This window comes from Hemiscyllium ocellatum, chromosome 6 (assembly GCF_020745735.1).
Source record: "Hemiscyllium ocellatum isolate sHemOce1 chromosome 6, sHemOce1.pat.X.cur, whole genome shotgun sequence".
Taxonomy (NCBI): Eukaryota; Metazoa; Chordata; class Chondrichthyes; order Orectolobiformes; family Hemiscylliidae; genus Hemiscyllium; species Hemiscyllium ocellatum.
In genome coordinates this window covers 48,120,180-48,136,537 of record NC_083406.1, presented here as the reverse complement: position 1 = coordinate 48,136,537, position 16,358 = coordinate 48,120,180, and the positions used below count along the sequence as shown (strand labels likewise).

Sequence of the window (16,358 nt, the reverse complement as noted above, 5' to 3'; positions counted from 1 at the left end):
ACAACCATCGACTCTCTTCTTAACCCAGAGAAATATTTACCAAAAGGAATATATTGTTCACAACATACACTGTACAAACCCCAGCAGCTGAATAGACACTTTGCTGATTATCCTTTGACAATTGCATACGCACTGTATTTCATGGACCTTTCTCTACATTTGCCATATCCTCACTAACAATCTGTTTCTTGATTGTACAGGCAGAAATATTGGAACCTAAGTCTTATAAGTGTGTTGTGATTTGCAATAGCACCCTCTTCTGGTATTTGTAAGATGTACATACAGAATAAACTCTGTTAGTTCAATGTTGGCTTGTCACATGCTTCATATTGTCTGTCTAAGAAAGCTATTAGAATTAGTGATGATTGGTGTTATGGATAACCCAATCTGAACAAGTTTGAGTTAGATAAGCTTTCAGCAAGGAGACAGTGAGGTCTGCAGATGCTGGAGATTAGAGTTGAGAGTGTATTGCTGGAAAAGCACAGCAAGTCAGGCAGCATCCGAGGAGCAGGAAAATCGACATTTCGGGCCGGAGCCCTTCACCAGGAATGGACTTTTGAAGGGCTCCGGCTCAAAATGTTGATTTTCCTGGTCCTCGGATGTTGCCTGATCTGCTGTGCTTTTCCAGCAATACACTCTCAACACTAAGCTTTCAGCGAGCCAGTAGAGGAAATCTGAGCTTATGTTTTGCAGAGAAATAGTTTTTAAAAATTTGCTGTCTGTGGAAAGACTGTTTGTGCACATGGGTGGACTGATCTTTGAAGTTGGCTGCATCAACAGGTATCATTGGGAGACTGAGAGAATACAGCCTTGATCGTGGAAGCAACTGAAGATGTTTTTCACAGGTAATAATATCCTGGATGTTCCTGATAATCCGACTGTGAGGGACAGACAAATACCGATAATTCTGATCAAAGCAGGCCTAGAAGCGTATGTAATGCTCAACAATTTGCTCACCCCTGCTAATCCATAAGGCAGTAAAAAATGAGGTCTGCAGATGCTGGAGATCACAGCTGAAAATGTGTTGCTGGTCAAAGCACAGCAGGCCAGGCAGCATCTCAGGAATAGGAAATTCAACGTTTCGAGCATAAGCCCTTCATCAGGAAGGGCTTATAATCCATAAGGCACCCCACTGTCTGACACGTTGTACAAACTTGAGGAACACTACAATTCCAGTCATGGGAGCTTGCTAAAAACTATCATTTAGAACAAGGGATCATTTATCCAGTGAGGATAATGGAGAGTTTATTGTGGCATTGAAAATGTTGTTCACCCATTGTAATTTGGGAATTTTAAAAGAGAACTTTACAGGCAGGTTTGTGTGTAGTTTAAAAAGTAAAGCATTTGCATTTTCAAGGAGAAGGGACATCCGTACAATAAGAAGCTCACATTTGTCCAATGAAAATTCACAAGTGCACCATAGTTCGAATAACATTGAATGGACAAGGATGGCTTGGAGATCGGTCAGTGTGATTCCTGAATTATTGTACGGTTCAAAATTAGTATTAGTTGGAGGAATCATGCGTTATATTATGAAGCTTTGGTGGAGACAAAATCTGCGTATTGGAAAGGATGAATGTTCTAGTTATTTGCAAGGAGCAATGGGCAGCACATACCTATCATTGCACTGAAGGGTCAAAAAACAACTTTGCTCAGAAGGAGCTGATCAAAAATACTGAAGTTAAACTGAAATGAGATGGTTTACATTAAATCAAAACTCAACACAAAATAGCTCAATCACTAAGTATCTTCAGATGTCTAAACTTGCCAACCAGTTCAAGAATATAAGATCAGCATGAAGGTTCGAAGGAATGTGAGACCTGTTTACTGCAGATCTTGTCCAATTCCCTACGTAAGTAAATAGAACAAATAGAGCAAGAGCAAAGGCTGGAGGCAGAACATAATATTAAAAAAGTTGAACAAAGTAATTCTGCTACATCCATAGAGTAGAACAAAAGGCAAATTATATAATGTTTTTGTGTGGATTTAAAAGATACTGATTATAAAATACTAAAATAAAAACTAGATTCTATAATATAATCCAATATTCTGCCAAATGTTGAGGACCTGTTCAATGTTGTGTCAAACATCTGATTATTTTAAAGTAGGTAAATGTTTACTTTCTAGCTGAAAATGTGTTGCTGGAAAAGCACAGCAGATCAGCACAGCACACAGCATCCAAGGAGCAGGAGAATCGATGTTTCTGACATGAGCCCTTCTTCAGGAAACATCAATTCTCCTGCTCCTTGGATCTGCCTGACCTGCTGCGCTTTTCCAGCAACACATTTTCAGCTCTGATCTCCAGCATCTGCAGTCCTCACTTTCTCCTAAATGTTTACTTTCTATTTGAGTTAAATGACGAGTGTTTATGGCACTATTTCAATTTCATAGGCTGCCATCTAGTGTTTCTTCAAGTAAGGATCAAAAATTGGGAAATGCATCACAACCTCAGAATATTTCTGAAATCAGGTCTTTATTATGGTAAATTTATACCGTTTTTGAACCTTATACACCCATTGAATGAACTCTTGAGGAATGGAGTTTCATGATTTTGGACAAAAGAGCATGACAAAGCATTCAAGTTGTGTAAAAGGAAATTGAGAGATAGTACAACACTTGTAGGTTATAATGTGCCAAAATGATTAAACTAGCATATGATGCCTTGCTATGCAGACTAGTGCTCTTTCATGTTGGATAATGGTGTAGAAAGAGGCCTCAGTGCCTTTGAATGAAATACTCAGATTGAAAGTGCAGCGTTGCCTTTGAGTTTTGGGGGAAAGAAGATGTCATGAATACTTGTTTGGTCATAATTTCTCAATCAAAACAGATCAAATCTATTGCTACAATTTGAATAAAAAGATCCAATGTTCAAATGCAGAAATAGACTCTGATTTTATTTGCATATAAGTATGACATTAAGCACATACTGTAGTACCAATGTGATACGTCGTTTACCACCCTCACTCGTACATAATCCAACAGGGAGTATGTAATTTTCTCTTCTGGATGAGTTGCCAGTCACAGCAGGTGAAATTGTTCGAACAATTCACAGGATATGCAGATTGCTTTGTCACAAATAAAAGACCGTCAAATGTACTTGATTTAAAAATCAGATCACTTTTTATCCATATGAATAAGTTTTCAGTTAAAAAGGTTATATTTAGAGTCATAGAGTCAAAGAGATGTATAGCATGGAAACAGACCCTTTGGTCCAATTTGTCCATGCCGACCAGACATCTCAACCCAATCTAGTCCCACCTGCCAGCACCCGGCCCATATCCCTCCAAACTCTTCCTATTCATATACCCATCCAGATATCTCTTAAATGTTGCAATTGTACCAGCCTCCACCACTTCCTCTGGCAGCCCATTCCACATATGCACCACCCTCTGCATGAAAAAGTTGACGCTGAGGTCTCTTTTATATCTTTCACTTCTCTCCTTAAACCAATACCCTATAGTTCTGGACTCCCCCACCCCAGGGAAAAGGCTGGTACAGATCACAGTTGTTGATCAGTTGCTTCAGGTACTACATATGCATTCGGGGGAAATTAGGTCTGACAATGGATCATCAATTTGAGTTCTCAAATTTCCTCAGAAGGCTTGAGGTTGTAGAGACTCAAGTTCCATTGAACTATGCTTCTTTGAATTGAGCAGTGGAGTGTTCTCTTTTAAAATAAATGCTTGATATAATATGCAAGCAATGTACAGTGCAATTAGTTTATTTATCGTAGTTCATCTCATCCTTTTACGAGCAGAACATCAGCTGAATTATTTCTTAGAATGATATGGAAGTGCTGTTGCTGACTGAGATGGACAAAATTCACATTACACCATGTTATAACAAGTTTATTTGAATTCACAAGCTTTTGAAGTGCTACCCCTTTGTCAGGTGACCTCTGAAGGCTTGTGACTGCAAATAAACTTGTTGGACTATAACCTGGTGTCATGTGACTTCTGACATTTTTTCTTAGAAGGCTGTCTAGAACAAGGTTTCCATTGATGAAACAGCACCTAGCATTGTCTGTGGAAGACAAGCAGTTTAGACAAAGAGAGATCCATGATAGAGTTACAGCGATAGCAAGAAGTTTGAAAATGAACCAGTGGATAAACGTGAAAGAATTGTATCATATGTGGTTGAAGTGGAGACCTGGAAATTTGTAAAATTGTAGTCCCTGAACATACTTTGTTCAGATATTTGGTAGTTTAAATGTTAGGTTTATGCATGGAAATAATGTTTCATCTTTAGAAGTCGACGAGAAAGGGAGTTGGGAAGAGTCAAATGAGTCTGATGAATTTGATGGTTGGGATATAATAATACTTTTATTATAGACAAGACTGATGAAATGGGAGGTGGATTTGAATGTTAAGGATAAAATCAGTCCTTCTGAGCTTCTCAGTCTCAGGCTAAGTCAGGTGTATATCCTATGCCAAATTTTGAGTCAAGAAAAGGAAATCAGTGGTTCTGTTAGATCTGTAAATAAATAGAAAACAAAAGTTTTTTTTTCTAAATTGTGTGAAATTTTGAGCATTGTACAACATTCATTAGGGAGGAGTGTAATAATACCTTCTGATGGCCATTTGTATACATGCATATACCAAAATAAACTGATTTTAATTTGCTGTTGACTCTCAATGTGCTGCATATGTTTTAATCTGTCCTGCGAAGTTGTTTTCTGCCTTGTTTCATTTAAAGCCTACATAGTCATTTCTTTCCCAAATGCCCTGTGGTAATGCATAGAATCATTGAAGAATTACAGGACAGAAAGAAACCATTCAGCCCATCACATCTCCAGCAGCTGGTAAATTAACCATTATTTTATTCCATCCTCCAGTACCTGGTCTGTGGCCTTGCAGCAATTCAGAAGCTGATCCAGGTTTCTTTTCACCCATGTGAAGGATTTTGCCTTACCCACCAAACTGAAAAGTGAATTCCAGGCATCCACCACGTTCTAAGTGAAAATGTTTTTTCATGTCCCCACTAATCCTTCCATCAACCACCTTAAATATTGGCACCAATAATGAATCTCTCCAATAGGGAAACAGGCAGTCACTCATCACTTTGTCCAAATCTGTCATTATTTTTTACATTTTTTGGATTAGTGGTGCTGGAAGAGCACAGCAGTTCAGGCAGCATTCATGCACCACAAATCCAAAATCTGGTTTCCAGCATCTACCGTCATTGTTTTTATCTATTATTTTTTACATGACAATTAAGTTACCCTTCAGTCTTCTCCGCTTTAAGGAAAACAATCCTAGTTTATCCAATCTCTCTTCGTAGCTGCAATTTTCAAATCCTGGCACCATTCTTGCAAATCTACTCTCTGTTCTCTCTGAATAAATTATGCCCACCTTATAATGGGATGACCAGAGTTGGGTATTTAGTTCCAGCTGTGGCCTAACCAATGTGCTAAATAGTTCTGGCAAAAAAAAAGGGTACCAAATCCCTGCTATCCCATCATATCCATAGTGTCTGGCTTATTAGTCCAGTGACATTACCACTGGGCTACCATCTCCCTCACTGCTTAACAGTTCCTTAGATAATCTGATTGCAAACAAGAATCCTCCAATATGCATAGGGAGGGCATTAATGCTGATGAATCATTGTGTGTGTTGGCGTGGAGTTGAAGCAAGCTGCTGTCCAATTAGACAGCACACTATTTACATATACTTTTACATTTACAAGGAGGGAAAGAATGCTTCCATCTTTCTGTGATGGGAGGCAGAAAAAAAATGATAATGTTGACAATGAATCAGGAACTGTTTGTAATATGGCTGTAATATGGTTTGTAATATGTTCTGTTTTCAATAAAGGTGTGTTAAAAGAATCAGAAACTCAGACTTCTGAGAGTAAAAAACCCTTGAGACATTCCAATATGCAACAAATGTTTGAAATGAAATGCAAATTTACTGAATCTGTCTGCTTTGAATTTGCCTGCAGATCATGAACCACAGATGCCAAGACAAGATATAATAACACTGTTGCTATGGACAATCAAAGAAAGATAGTGCTTTGAACACAAGAATTGGAGCAGGAGCAGACCCAAATAGATCTTTGAACTCCCTTCAAAGTTGTATATAAACGTCAGGGGTTCAACTCCACTCTTGTACATCAGCTTCATATCTCTAGATTCAGTGAGAGTATTAAACTTTTTCCATCATGGTCAGAAGTCACATGACACCAGGTTATAGTCCAACAGATTTATTTGAAATCACAAGTTTTCAGAGTGCTGCTCCTTCGTCAGGTGGAGTGAAGAGAAGCAAAGAGACACAGAATTTATGATCAGCGAGATGAAAAGATCATGCAAATGATGTGGGTGGAGTGTCGCCAGGCTGCATAATAAATCTCTGTAGGTGATTAAAAGTGTGAGATGGTGTGAATGGTGTATCAAAAGTAGAATAGCAAGTGAAGGGATGACCTATAATTGGATTAATTGAGGAAGAGAGATAATTAGAAAAAATTTTAAAATGGTAATGCTGAAAACAAATCAAATGGCTTGAATAATATGATAGGTATAAGAGTCGCATGCCGTGGGTCTAACCAAAGTAGCAAGTAATCCAAAACTGTACAAGCTAATTAAGGTAGAGGGATCATAACCTGTCAAAACAGGACAGTAAGGATACACAAAAGTATGATGGGGTGACATGTACGCAACATGAACTTTGGTTAGACACTCAGCATATGACTCTGATACCCATCATGTTATTCCAACCATTATTTTGTTTCTAGCACTATCTTATTCTTAATTTTTTTGTAATTATCACTCTGACTCAATTAATGGGATAGTAGATCATCCCTTCACTTGGTATTCAGCTGTTGGCACTTTACTCACACCGTCTGACACTTTTGATCAACTGCAGAGACTTATTTATTCACCCTGTCGACACTCCATTCACACCATTTGTATGATCTTTTGATTTTGTACCTATAAATTCTGTGCCGGTGTGCTTCTCTTCACACTACCTGACAAAGTAGCAGTACTTTGAAAATTTGTGATTTCAAATAAACCTGTTAGGTGGTGTGGGTATGGAATGAGATGCCAGAGGAAGTGGTGGAGACTGGTACAATTGCAGCATTTAAAAGGCATCTGGATGGATATATGACTAGGAAGGGTTTAGAGGGATATGGGCCAAGTGCTAGGTGTGTTGGTACAAAAAGTAAGTAGTTGCTAAACTATCCATTTAATTAAAGCTGAGAAGGATTTGGAATCAACTTTAACTAATTAGCATTTCTACTTGAATGCAAGGTTAACATATTTTACAAACAGAGAGCAGAAGTCCTTTGTGGTCACTGAATAACTGCTTGGCATTTGTGAGCTAATCAGATGCAGGAGGAGGATAGTAACTAGACATGGAGATACATCCTGCAGCCATCAAAGTATTCTGGGTGATTTGTCCTGGCACTGCTATAGGAGAAAGAATGATCAGAACAGGCTTTATTACTCCTGTTGGATTTAAGGGAGTTTCTAAAAACTGGGGGAAGTGCATGGGGATGGTCACTCAAAACTACTACTTGGTGAATAGGAGTTATCGGAGCCCATTGGAAGCTGAGAGTGATTTTGGAACATTTGCTAAAAGGACAACAGTTCCAGGAAGAATGTAATTGTGATAAGTGTAAGAGGGGAGAATTGCTTTCAGTAGTTTAATCTAACAGAAGCCTTAAAATGTTTAGTCGGTAGTGCATTTAGTCACTTGTTACAGAAAATATTTTAAAACATTAAATCATGCTGTGTCATTTTTCTCAGCTCCTAGCGGGAAGTTCTATTTCCTGTTTTACAGCTAGACATAGTAACTGTGCCTCAATTTGATTAGCTGCAAAATTTGAAGTGTACATCATGAAAAGTACATTAGTGAAGAGGATTGGTGGTGCTGTGACCACTGCTGTTTGTCATTTGTATAAATAATTTGGAGTTGGGAATCAAAAATACATTAGCAAAATTTATGGCTAGTACCATTTGAACTATATAATTAATATTGAGGAGGACAGCAACAAAGTAAACAAAATGTTAATGTGGTTTGCAGAATAGATGTATAATTAGTGACCCAATTTGAACATGGGTAATGTGAAGTAGTATATTCTGGTAAAAGGAATATAGTTTTAATTTAGCACTTGGACAATAAGAATATAAATGTGGTATAGATGCAGATGTTCAAATCATTTGGAGATGTGAGGCAGATAAACAAATCTATTAAACGTCAATTTGAAAAGCAATAAAGGTCATTTCCAGAGGAATAGAATTGAAAATCAGATAAGTTAAGGTAAACATTTGTGAAAATGTAGCTACAGTAGAGCACAGTGCACAAATCTGACTGTATATTAGAAAAGGAATGGAGAAGAACTGTTTAAAGCAGAAATTTATTTTGCAGGACTATTGGAACTGATATGGTAACATTACCAGATTAACATTTACGGACTAAATGGATTGTGTCTCTTTTAGAAAGGAGTAAACTAAGGTAACCTATTAGAGATTTTTAAATAATGAAAGGGTTTGATGATGTAGACAAGGGGAGGAGACCATAGCAGGAAACTATAGATGTAAGATCAACTATTGGCTCAGACCAATGAATCCAGTAGGGAATTCAGAAGAAATGTCTTCACTCAAATACTGGTTACAACAATGGAGCATGCACTCACATTGAGCAGTTGATCTGAGGAAATACATGATGGAGAAGAAATGCATCAATTATGCTGTTTGTGAGATAAAGTGGGAGAATGCTTTTGTGGAGCACAAATGCCAGCAAATGGTAGTTGTGATGGAAATTATTTTTCATGTTGCTATAGAAACATCCAAGAAGCTTCAGGCTATTTGGCTCATTGTACTTGAACTGTGGTCTGACATAAACCAGTTATAGAACTATACAAAGAAGTCATTCAGTCCCTCATTTTTTTGTTGATCCTCTGAAAGGACAATCCACTTACAGCTACAAACCTGTCTTTTCTCTGTACAATTTCTTCCCTTTGTAAATCATTCCAATTTTTTCTTGAAAGCCTTATTTGAACATGTCTCTACCACACTGTTAGGCAGTGCAATCCAGATCCTTACCACTTGCTGTATGCAGATGGTTTTCCACATTTCGCTAAAACCTTTTTGCATCTGTGCCTTCTGGTTTTCAATCTCACTGCTAATGGGGGCAGATTTTCTCCATCTTGTCTGTCTAGACTCTTCATAATTTTGAACACTTGTCTTAAATCTCCTCCCAACCTACTCTGCTCTGAGAGCTGTCCCATCTTCTCCAACCAGCCTATATAACTGATGGACAACCATGGAACCATACTTGTGAATGTTTTCTGCGCTCTCTCTGTCTAAGCCTTTACATTCTTCCAGATGAGAGGTGCCTGGAACTGGCTCCTTCAGCTGAGGCCAAACTGATGTTTTATACAATGTACCAATCTCCTTGCTTTGTGGTCCTATTAATAGAATCTAGGATACTATTTGCTTTATTAATAGGACCTTCATCCTAATTTGCCATATGTAATGATTTTTGACCATACCTATTCAGTCTTTCACTCCTGTACTCCCTATAGAATTGTACATATAATTGTAGAATTTATTTAGTACTGTGTATCCAGGCTTTACCTATCAATTTAATAATTTAACATTCGTCTTAATTGCACTTCATCTGCTACTTGTCCATCTGTTGTTCTCAGAGTTTACAATCCTTCCATGGTTTGTTTAATCTACCAACTGGGAAATTGTCCTCTTTACACCAAATTCAGGTTATCACTATATTTGAGGAAGAGCAGGAATTCCAAGACCAACCAATAGGAATTCTACTACAAATCTTTATCTAATCTGTACACCATTATTGTAGGATAGAATAGCCATTTAAAATATAGTAAAAGATGTTTAAGTCACTATACCATATGTTAATAACAGATGACATACATAAGAAAAAAAATGAAAACTAAGTCTATCTTAGTTTACTTCCCAGACAGTTTCTTATCCATGTTGCTACTGTGCCTTTTATTCCATGAACTATACCTTATATCACAACAAAACTGTGCGGCATGTATCAAATGCCTTTTGGAAACACGTACACCGTATTAATACTGATGTGGAGGAGTTAGTATTGGATTGGGGTGGACAAAGTTAAAAAAAATAACATAACATCAGGTTATAGTCCAACAGGTTTATTTAGAAACACTAGCTTTTGGAGCACCACTTCTTCTTCAGGTGGTTGTGGAGTAGGACCATAAAACACAGAATTTATAGCAAAAGATTACAGTGTCATGCATTTTACTTGCATGATACTGTAATCTTTTGCTTTAAATTCTGTGTCTTATGGTCCTACTCTGCAACCACCTGAAGACGGAATGGATTATCCATTCATTTCAGCCTCTTTCATTATTCAGGGAGCTCTGAATTTGGGTGGGTGTTGTCTCAACTTTCTCCTTTATAGGAATAAATTTTAATTCAATTTGAACCAACTCATCTTTAAAGACCACCAATTGTTCAGTTGTAGTTTTGCCTGATAATTCTTGATTCCATTGATTCTGTTTTTGCTTTGTTGCTCACCTCCATTTGTTTGTCTAGAAGCCTGTTTCTTTGCATTATTTTCTTCACAGTAAACTTTGAATGATTGTTCAAACAATTGATCCAAATCCAAGGCAAGAAAAGAGATCCTGTTTTATTTCAGAATCACCTATAGTTTAATTGTGTTTCATTCTATTTTGAATTTTACATTTAATTCCTGATTATTTGCTTTCTAACTATTTGTCTTGGTGAATTCAACAATTCAGCATTGAAACATGTTGCCATAGTAATCGTCAGCTTTAGACTGGAAATTACACAAAATGGGAATACCACAAAATTTTCATATATTATTGATGCAATGTTATTGATTTATTGTTCATGTTCAGCAACAAGCTGCTAACCTAATTTATTTTATTACATTTTTTAATATTAAGGTATTTTTGTGTTTGGAAAGTTTAGATATTGAGCTACTAATTTCTTTTCCTCACTAAATGTCATTTTATAATTTAGAGCATGGTCTTGACTCCTGAAGTTCAGGCATTCCTTATTAATGGTGTATCTCAACTATTTAATACAGATGGAGGCAGCAGAAGCAAGCGGCTTTGTGTAGCAGAGCGACGTCAACCGTACAGTGGTGCTGAATGGTGCTCGGGAACAGAGAGTGAAGAAGAGGAACGAACCTTCTTCAGTGAGTGCTCCAATGAATGGAATTTTAATGAGGTTATTAGCTGGAGCCTCACTCTGCCAATGGACAGATTGTTTAAATGGAAAGCTGCATTTATGCAGTTTCTTCACATTTAGAATCTCTTCACACTTTTGGAGTCACTATTGTCTCGTAAGGAAAATCAGCAGGAATATCCCCAGAAAAACAAATAAATTACCAAATAATCTACTGAATTGATACACATGATCTTGACTGTTGCTCACACCACATAATCATAGACTGACTAAAACACAGAGGGCTTTTGGCTTTTTGTCTCTGCATTGGCTCTCCAAATAAACAAATAGCCTGGTACTACTATCCCACTTTTGTCCATAACCCTGCTTATGCTTCTTTTTCAGATAATCCTGTTTCTTCTTGAAAGATATAATTGAATATGCTTCAACCACATTCTCAGGCAGTGCATTGTAGCTTCCCCAACATGTTATAACAGTCGTATTTTGGAGGATCAGCTTGTTGAATCAGATTGTGGCTAACTTGTGCAGCTGGAGATAAAGCTTGTTGCAAGATGGAGCTGGTAGTTCTGGTCTGCCAATGGCTGGTAGCATCATTATCATCATCACTGTCCCTAACATTTTTGCCTCTAGATCATGAAGAGTATTGCTTCCTTTCAATTATTTAGAGGGTGTGGACATCACTGGCTGGACTAGTACTTAGTGCGCGTCCCCAGTTGCTTTTGATAATGTGGTAGTGAGCTGGCTTTTTAAAGTGCTGAAGTTCTCTTGGTGGAGGTAGACTGACAATGCTCTTAGCGAGAAAATTCCAAGATTTTGACCCAGCATCACTGAAGGAATAGCAAGATATTTCCATGCCAGGATGTTTAGAGGGGAACCTGCAGTTGGTTGTTTTCTGAAAGTATTACTGGGATTTCTCAGCTGGCGCAGTCCACAAATATGTGGATACAATGCAGCTGTTCATCCTTTGGACAGAGTCAATTTAGTAATGGTGAAGCACAACTGAATAAGGATGGAAGTGTATTCCAGAGCTGGCTGGATAGATGGGAATGTGTGACAATGCATGGAGAGAAATGGTTGTGTATACTTACAAAGTGATTGGGTTGAAGAATGAAATGAAGGAAAAACTTGACAAGGCAGAATGAGAGGATAGGTTGACACAAGCTGGAGTATAAAAATCAATGTGTTACTGTTCACCTTTTCTGGTCTCGGCTTTATGCTGTTAAAGGGTTGTATAACCAAAAAAACTGCAGATGCTGCAGATCAGAAACAAAACCAGAAATTGCTGGAAAAACTCAACAATCTGGCAGCATCTGTGGAGAGAAAGTAGAAAAACATTGAGACTGATGATGAAGAGTTATCGGACATGAAACGTTAATTCTGCTTTCTTCTGACAGATGCTGCCAGACCTGCTGAATTTCCACAGCTATTTCTTTTTTTTTGATACAATTCTTTAAGCTGTCTCCATTCTTGATACATTGACTGCCTGTAGAGACTCCATTCTCAAGTCTGCGGAGTGAGCTGGGGATACAACAAATCAGAGCTCACACCATACCCACCCACATCAATATTTAGGCTCCCCGGGGGAAATAAATGATCTGACTAGCAAGCTGAATTCTGAGAGAATGTTGTTCCAAGAACACTGCAAATGACAGAATTTGCTTACAAGAGATCCCATACTGCAACTGAAATAACAGCTTGCTATTACACCAATGACTTTGGCCCACTGTGCTCCATACCCTCATCTCAAAATAACAGTTGTTCCCAACAATGTTGCAGTAGCCAGCCAACATCAGCCACATTTGTGACACAATTCGAGTCAGCAAATTCCATATTGCAGAGGCGTATTAGCCTTCTGGAAGTAGCAAATCCTACCAAAACTGCATCACCTATCTACCTACATGGGAAATATCCACAGCAACACCACCAGCTGGGGTTATTTAGTAATAGAAAGTGATGGTCAACAGCAAATACAGTGGACCTCCAGGAATGAAGTCATCTTGCTACACAACCTATCGTGGAGGGCGGGAGTTCTATTCAGCCTGATGAGATAGAAAATACTCACTGGGTCAGTTCCACCAAACAGCATCTAGTCCTGGGTGATTTCCCATGCAGTTAACACAGGCTATTGCTCACTCACTCACATTGGCTTTGCCTTTGCCTTCCAGTCAATGACAGCACAAAGAAGATACAGTGGAACTTTTACACAAAGATTAACCAAAATAGAACAAGACTTTGGATTGCATCATTACAACCATTCCGGTCGATAATATACCTATAGAAGAATTGTATCAGGCTTTTGTGGCGCCTTTCACGAAACTGCTGATATAGGTGTTCTTTGGACATAGCTGTCCTGTCAAGGCATCCATGCCCCATGCTTTAGAGAGACAATGCTGCATTCTTCAAGGAATATGAGTCATCTGTTGATTTTTATGCAGCATGCAGGTAGAAATGACAGTCGGGCTCAATTTATTCATTCCAGTCAGAAGTGCTGGAGCCTGATTTGACATCGTGGAGCAGCTCAAAGATAGCCCAGATTGTATTGCCCACCAGTCACTGTGAACCAAGTTTGTAGTCATCTACTTCAGGTAGTATGGATACTGTCAGAGAAAAAAATTAAATGCATCATCTATATAAACTGGGAAATCTACACTAGCAACATGCACACTGGTCATTCCTAATCCTTCAAGATTATAGAACTGGAGAGAATATTAAAGGGCCTGAAATGTGACAAAGCAATAGGATATGACAATGTTGCACCAGAAATAATATGGCTCCTCTGCTTGTGTCTGATTGATGGTACTTGCGCAGAGCTGAGTCAAAGTTCAAATGTACTTTTGGAAGTGTGGTAAATGGAAAAGTCAATACCATTCAAAATCCTGGAAAAGTTAACCAACTGGCGAGCAGCTAACAACTGATTTCACTACTTTCTGAATACTTAAACCTATAGTAAAATATATCTCCAGAGGTAGACACTATCCTTCATAACCTGCCTAAGCTGGTTGAGGCACTTGTGATTTTGTGGCACTCATCACCTACATTGAGAATGGTTTCCAGAAGAAACCAGACACAGTGCTGTTGGATATCACAGCTGTCCGTGATGCATTGTAACACACTGACCTGCTTCTACTGCTGTCCAGGGTGCTTTCAAAAGCTGGCTCAAGGAAGTTGTTGAAACACCCCTTCACAAAAGCACACTTGGACAAAGGCTGGTCAGTGGACTACCCCAGTGTTCAGCATTTATTCAAGTGACCTGCTTACACTGCATGTTGCAAGGTCATGCGTGTTGACAAGTTCTGATGTATCACTCAATCTCTGTCCTCCTGTGCCCTAAATCAGATCCTTAACCAAGAGGTTACAAAGTTGATGGTATAGCATAGCACATGGTGTCTCACAGTGAGTCGGTCTAAAACCATATCCAGTACCCTCCTCCAGAGTCCCACTGCCTAAACCGAATTATACATCTATATGGATGGCCAGAGATGAAAGCACAGTCCCAACTCGGCATACTTAGGAATAACAGTAATAGTCCTTCCCGAAACTTCGGCAGTAAACAGCAGCAAATGTTAAAACCAGAAATAACACATTATCCAAACTCATGGATCTTCATGGGGGCTGCTGACACAACACTCTGGAGCACAGCACCTTCCCTATCAGACTGCACTCCAGAATACCGTGCATCTAACAGTCTGTTTCACCTACTGTGTAGATCTTCAGTTGAATGCAATAATGTACATCCTGACAGCACTCTTCAGGCTTCAACAAGAGTTGGGTTTGCTGGCAAATTTCCCACGAAGTTGTCTAAGATGCTGTTTTCATAACAGGATTTGTTATTAAGGAAAGTAATAAGAATGTACTTTTTATTAGTCACTAATGGTATTAGAACACCTTGATGTGGCAATGCAACTGAAAACACTGTTTTCATCTTGCCTCTGTTATTTTAAGACATTCCTTAAGATTGTCTCTCTGAACAAAGGTTCAGAGAGGATATTCTGAAATTGAAAGTCTGAGCAATTGAAGTCTTAGAGAATAAAAACAAGAATGTGGAAAAGACCAGAATTACAGCAACTATCATGACTTAACTGGACTGATAATTGTGTCTCATTGGCCTACAGGCTGACACAAATTGTATAAAATCTCAGTTAGATCAGGTATTGATAGTGGGGAGGATAGTCTCAGGCTACAATCAGATTCATCAGCTGGTAAATTGAGCAGACAGATTTTAATCTGGAAAAGTGTGAGATGATGCATTTTAGGAGGTCTAATAAGAGAAGAGATATATACTTGGATAGTAGGTCTCTAGGGATTTACTGAGGAACAAAAGGATTTTGGTGTACAAATCCATAGGTGTTAGTACAGGTACACAGGATAGTAAAGAAAGCATATGGGATGCTTGCCTTCATTAGCCAATGTATAAAATATAGGAGTAAGTAATGGTAAAAATATGGAATGTGCTACCTGAGAGGGTGCTGGAGATAGGTACTTACACAACATTTAGGCAGCATCTAGATGGGCCAGGGCATAGTAGGCTGTGGCTGAAGTGTAGGCGAAAGTGAGGACTGCAGATGCTGGAGATAAGAGTCAAAATTAGAGTGGTGCTGGAAAAGCACAGCAGGTCTGGTAGCACCTGAGGAGCAGGAGAATCGACGTTTCGGACAGGAGCCCTTCGTCAGGAAAGGATGAAGTGTAGGTAAATTAAATTAGTGTAGTCTGGTGTTTGTTGGTTAGCATAGACAAGATGGGTTGAAGTGACTGTGTCTATGTTGTATGAATCTGTCCAATTTACTGCTGAACAATTCTCAGTCAAGCAGAGAAACTTGCACCAAGTTTTGACAAATTATTGTAAACAAATAGCCAAAAGAGGATTAATAATTGACTACAATGCATATTATCTATGTTTCTTTTATACATACACGGCACGGGCAGCATGGTGGCACAGTGGTTAGCACTGCTGCCTCACAGCACAAGAGACCTGGGTTCAATTCCTGCCTCAGGCGACTGACTGTGTGGAGTTTGCACATTCTCCCTGTGTCTGCGTGGGTTCCCTCCAGGTGCTCCGGTTTCCTCCCCCAGTCACAAAGATGTGCAGGCCATTCTAAATTACCTAGTATTAGGTGTAGGGGTATTGGTGGGTAGTGATTCGGTGTGGACTTGTTGGGCTGAAGGGCCTGTTTCCACACTGTAAGTAATCTAATCTAATCACACCAAT

The 16,358-nt window shown here is 38.7% G+C and overlaps 1 protein-coding gene across 3 annotated transcripts in view; it reads left to right on the top strand.

Moving 5' to 3' along the window:
* The window catches only part of bcl9 (BCL9 transcription coactivator), a 249,515-nt gene that overhangs the window by 155,423 nt on the left and 77,734 nt on the right, over window positions 1-16,358 (top strand). For all 3 annotated transcript variants that reach the window (XM_060825939.1, XM_060825938.1, XM_060825941.1), the window contains one exon: window positions 11,052-11,162. In XM_060825939.1, coding sequence (XP_060681922.1) covers window positions 11,052-11,162 — 111 coding nt within the window. The remainder of the gene's footprint in view (window positions 1-11,051; window positions 11,163-16,358) is intronic.